The following is a 6,000-nucleotide window of genomic DNA, read 5'->3' on the forward strand; positions in this document are numbered from 1 at the left end:
TTGAATATCTATTGTTTGTTAAAGGCTACAAGGCTGCAAAACGTGAAGATACAAACTCATCATGATTATTTGGACTGATTTAGTGATTACGATTTGAGAGGAGTTGATCATTTTTCTCAATATCATTAAAAAACATAATTAAATGAACATAAGGTGACTTTTTTAAGAGGATCTGTACCAATCAAATATGTTTTTTTTATACGTTGACTATGATTTGTATGACATAATATCTCTGCAGCTTCACAAAAATGGTGTTACAACACATAACTAGCCTTTAACAATGAATGTGCTTAGTATATATATATATGTCTTAGAATATTGCACTAATCCATATATGTAATTTCAATAAAAAGTAGTGATTCATTTTGCAGCACATCCACTAGCTAGCATTGAAGACTTGGAGGGATGAGACAAGTAAGAGTTTTAGAGCTGTGCTGGGAAAGTGTGGATTAATTGAAGGTAATTAAGGACATGGCCGCCTCTCAGGAGAACAGAGCAGCCCCCCCCCCCCATCCATCAGCATCCATCAGTCCTGAGTCTAAACCGGCGGTACAGTGTGGATAGACATCACTTCTTAGGCACTGATCGTTCATCACTCCGCTGAGCTGTGATAAAGTCAGAGAAAGTTTCAAAGCTCTGCTGATGAGATGCTGTCAAAGAGAAAACTAAATTGAGGCACAAGCTGTCGTGGCCGACTGAAGAGAGAAGACAAAGAGTCGAGGCCGCAGTGAAGAAAGCCGACTGAAGAAATATGACTCTAAAAGCAGACAGCTTTTTCAAACAAAACAAGGACAACGGGAGCCTATGTGCTGACGAAAAAAATATCTTTTGTTCTTTAGAAATGCTTTGGAACTGAGTGAAATCCATTTGTATCATTATAATTCCTTCATTATTAGCAGAACGTTTCTAAATGAATAGTTTAAACTAGTTGAGGTAACAGAATATAGTGAAAGATTCCCTGTATGTATACCCATAACAAAGTTTGACATCTCTTAAAAGTCTTATTTTCTCAAACCAACAGACTGAATCGCAAAGATATTCAATTTACAATGATATAAAACAGAGAAAAGCTGTATATATTTTTTTATTTAAATGGCTGGACCGGACCCTGTAGATTTTTTTTGTCATTAAATCTTGAAGAAATAGCCTGTTTTTAACATATTTGCTGGTTAATTTTGACTCATATTTTTCTATTTCAGCTTTCATTTTCTCTATATCCCTTTCTTCATCAGCAGCCAATAAGACAACTTTTCCTCTCATGCCCCATGCTGATGTTATGCAGGGTCAAAAATGCCTGCGTCTGTTTCCCTGCACTCAAAAGGCAAACGTTGTGCTGTTAAAATGAAGTCAAATACAGCCATTCGTGCTGGATGTGAGATTATCTGAGCCCAACTGCCTGCTGTCAGGGAGACGTGGCTCCTGCTGTGGCAGACTAATCTCCCTGTGCTTCATTGCTGCAGACAGTGGTGGAAACATTGTGCTTCTGTCCTGCATCGGTATGCCGTGAAGCACTGCGGGGGATACATGTAAGGGATTAGCTTGAGTTAAAAATGTAATACCGGCTGGTGCAGCAAGAGGAAATCGCCCGTCTGTCCGCTCTTTGTCTGCTCTGTATTACAGCTTTGGGGGGTCAATAGTTCATAGCATGAGCAGGCGGCGGAGGAATTGATAACCTCATAATATCTTGTCAGTGCCTCAAAGCAGAATAATGGTCTCATTTTATGTTTTTTTATCCGGTATGTCTCCTTGGAGAGTTCAAACGAGGGTCAAATGGAAATAAATCATATATTGGGTTCTTACCTTAGCCTTGCCGGTGCTCTGCAGGATGTGCACCAGCGCACACGCCATCTCCTCCTTGTTCTTCACGCTAATCCCAGGCTCGAGCACGGAGCACAGCAGCATGTAGTTGTTGGTGGTGTACTCTGCAAACTCCTTGTACATCTCCATGGGAAGGATGTTCATACTCTGATAGCGGGCCTTGATCCTGATCATAGGCCCGGAGGTCTTTCCCTTAGGTGGGTTTGGCAGGCTGACCTGATACCATTTTTCCATAAACTGTCGCCCGGTAACCGCGGCGATTGGGATATTGACGAGTCCGATGTAATTGTTTTTATCTTTCTTTTTCTTCTTGTCTGTGTCTTTGTACAGGTGGGCTGTGATGCTCTGGACAGCGGGCAGGTTGTTGAACTCAAAGTGCTCGCCCCAGAAAACATTGTCAGTCTTGAGTTTGCAGGTGGTGCGGGCGTAGAGAGAGTCGTCGAGACAAAGCTCGCAGAAGTATTTCTTTTTGGCAGGCAGGTCCTTGGCCTCGATGATCCACAGCTTTAACAGGTTCTCCACCCGACGACTGTTGTCCTGTAGAGGAGGAAAGGAAGTCGGTTAGTATGGTTTCTTAACAGTTTAAGATTATTTTCAGGTTCATATGTATTTTGTTCCTTTTCTGTGACATGTCTCCACGCTTTAATGTTCAAAAAGCGCTTTATTTTTCTCATACTGCCTGTGCTGCAGCACCTCTTTTCACCCTCTGTCTGAAAGTGGAAGGCTCTGTTGTGATTGGACAACCGCTTAGAGATGTCCCGCCCATTTCATGTACAATGTGTTGGAGCGAGTGATACAGTACATAGGTATGGTACTATGTCGTGGTTACAAAGGTCTATACACTACCAACTCCCTCTTGATGGAACACAGGGATTTTATCCTTTGAGACCATTTACATGCACACAAACCTATATGACTAATTACTACACTACAGGGAAGGGAAAACCCAGGAAAAGCTAAATAGGGCCTCTATAACAGTTTACAACAATATCTCCAAAGGGAAGTTTATAAGAGAAAATCTCAAAATGGCTTCTAGTTGGAGCACATGGCTGAAAGTAACCAACCTTAAAACGTATCCAACAGACCAAAAAACGAAATAAATCAAATGGCCGCAGAAGTTAAATGATAACATCGTTCATCATCAATCAACGTCATTTCCGTTAAACATCTCAGAAAGTACTTGATGATTATAAATCTTTTATTTCCCGCATTTTCAATATTTTAGAGAGCAAGAAAATTGTTCTCCTACACTATTTCACAGAGTGCTAACCCATTCTTGTGTCGCCAATAGATTTTTTGCCAAGAGCAGGGCATATTTTTGGACTATTATTCAGATTGCCTTGAAAATGACCTCTGAAGATGAAGAGAGCGAAAAAGGAGCACATAATTAGAAACAGAGAAACACCAGAGCCTTACATAAACACAAGGACGCCAGTGGATGCTTGAAATAAAGGCAGCTATGCTTGAGAAAAATGTAATTCAAATAATTGATGTCACGTGTTTCTGTCTCTTCATCCAAATATCAGGTGTTTCTAAACCTTCCAAAATATGCATTAGATGGGAGATAAGTAGAGAGGCTGATCTGCCAAACAATAGGAGATCAAGTGGTTGGGTTCATCACGCCTCACATCACCAATTAAACGTTGGGTTATTATGTCACACGGAAATGTATTACCAATTAAACACAAGCCTAGAAAGATGATACTTGTGTTAATAACCTTTTATCATAATCACCATAATTATCCTCTAATACACAAGCTAAATTGCTTAGGTTTATCATTTAGAGCACATAATCCCATTTACAGTGATTACATCTCTGGTAAAGAGGTGTGGAAAGTCACTGCATCTATTTTTTATTTCCATTGTTATTCCATATTTTAACTATATGAGCATCTTTTTCCTTCTGTCGAGCACCAGCGTAGGAAAATAATCTCTCAGACGAGGTCCCTGAAACAAATACTGAGCTGCAAACCAGAAACAGGTGGAGTGTTCTGGGTCCTGCATAATGCCCTGTCAGATTCATCTCTGTCGAACAATATGTACTTTATCATTGTAGATCGTTACATATTAAGATGTATAACACGGAGCAACATTTGCTGTTAGAGTTGTTACAATGTTATTTATCTTGATACCTGTATTACTCATTAGTGGATGAATAGTCTTGATATTATAAGTGTGTGTACATTGGTGTGTTACCTTGGATGGCCACTATTATGCCTTATAACTGTCATATTAGTATTTAGTGCCTCTACAGTGACATTTCTCCATGCTTTAATGTTCTGCCAGTGCTGCAGCACCTCTTTTCACCCTCTGTCTGAAACCAGAGCCCAGTCTGCTCTGATTGGTTAGCTGGCTGGCTCTGTTGTGATAGGTCAACCACTTAGGGATTTCTCGCCCCTTAACCTATCAGGTACAATGTGTTGGACTGCTAGCAAATAGAAGCACAAGTGTTACGCAGTGATGTCACTATGTTAGGAAGAGAAACCCCCCAAAACATAACCGGGCCTCTTTAACATTCTCTCCTAGCAGTGCAAAATATGTTTAATCAATTAAATACAACTCTTGAGACTTCCTCATCTCAAAGAATCCCGCTATCTGATTCCAGTTTTTATGTTTGCCAAACATATTGCATCTAATCCCTCAAAATCATAGAATAATTAAAAAACACAAAGCAAAAAAATAGAGGATGATGGATATAAACACCCTCCTTGCCAAAAATAGCGGAAGAGAAAACCTCCAACGTTTAAGGATTGCTTTTTTCAAATGAGGGAGATTTACTAGATAATGAAGCTGTGAGAGGAGGACTATTTTCTCGGCTTGATACCTGATGCAACTCTGCTTGTGCCACAGCTGTGTCTGTCATATAATAGATAGTATCAATGCTCAGGAGCAGAGCACGATGTAACCTCTGTGTCCTCTGTGTGCGTGCAGGAAGGGCACAGCTGGAGGCCACAGATCAGATTGCGTTGTTGTTGGAGTTACAACACAATTTCAACACCGTGTATCTCACTGTCTTTATGATAACCAATGTTGCAAAGCGTGGTTTGGAATTGGGACACTCGGGCATGAACTTATTAGCGGTGATTGCGGCACGCAGTATCGTCCCACCCGCTTCGTATTTACCTTGTTGGGTTGCACCGCTCTCCTCAGATTCTCCATCCATTTGTCTCTCTCTGCGATGATCGGCAGGAAAAACATTTGGTTCCTGTGGAGGGTGGTGACCTATGGAGAACAAAATGTTTTACAAAACTTACTCCTTAAATACCACTTTGTCTCAGAGAAGCTTATCAACACATGTGTGAATGTGTGAATGGACGGAGATGGTGGCTTGGCAGTCGGGATGATGACTGGATCATTAAAAAACCCACAGTGGGACGCAGAGAGAACAGAAAGGAGTGAAAAAAGAACCAGCGGCGTGATGTAATGAGCAGGGTAATGAAGATTAGTGAAGATTTCTGCTCTCTACGGAAGAGAGTGTAGGATTCAAAGTATTCAGTCATTTACCCCACCCGAGGCCCCCAGCTGCATGTATGCATATATGTGCACACGTGAATCCTACAGTAATTAGAGATAATTTGTTGGAAATTACTTCAGTCCGCTGATGACACTGACGATTAATCAGTTTTCACAAAGCCAGGGACTGAAACAAATGATCGCTGTGCTTCCATTTACTTTCTACAACCAGAAACATTTAGGCATAGGTATTTGCTTCTGTTATCCAATGCAGAAAAGCTGTCTATAAACTGTTCATCAAAAATTGGAGTCTCAATAGAAAGTGAATGTATTTGCTGGATTTGAAATTATTGTTACAACAGTGCATATTTTGGCATTTCAATAATGTAAGGGGGTAGGTTTAAATGCCTTTCTGGCACTGGCTCCTTACTATTACATTTAAGATTTAAAGGCTTTATTGTCATATTAAGAAAAAAAGGAAAATCTTTATTCCCAGGGTCCTCAAATTGGTCGACATACTTAAAAATACATCGACATAAAATGAAAAAAGACATAAAATACTTCAAGAGAATAGTGCAAGTGATATATTACGTAAGGAATACGTAAAAAATGCATGTATACAATTAATGTTAAAGTGAAGAAGCCCTGACCAAAATATGTTTCGAGTTGCCTATTTTTTGTACTGAGAATTGTCACTCATAATTGTCAATGCTGATAATAATGAGGATC

At 40.1% G+C, this 6,000-nt stretch overlaps 1 protein-coding gene across 2 annotated transcripts in view; it reads right to left on the minus strand.

The window, feature by feature from the left end:
* The window catches only part of LOC307025196 (disabled homolog 2-interacting protein-like), a 38,298-nt gene extending 33,262 nt beyond the window's left edge, over window positions 1-5,036 (minus strand). For both annotated transcript variants that reach the window (XM_079659821.1, XM_079659820.1), the window contains exons 1-2: window positions 4,942-5,036; window positions 1,801-2,355 (exon numbers count right to left, since the gene is read on the minus strand). In XM_079659821.1, coding sequence (XP_079515947.1) covers window positions 1,801-2,355; window positions 4,942-5,016 — 630 coding nt within the window. In that variant the 5' untranslated portion in view covers window positions 5,017-5,036. The remainder of the gene's footprint in view (window positions 1-1,800; window positions 2,356-4,941) is intronic.
* Between the last annotated feature and the right edge of the window lie 964 nt (window positions 5,037-6,000).

This window comes from Notothenia rossii (assembly GCF_949606895.1).
Source record: "Notothenia rossii genome assembly, chromosome: 11".
Lineage (NCBI taxonomy): Eukaryota > Metazoa > Chordata > Actinopteri > Perciformes > Nototheniidae > Notothenia > Notothenia rossii.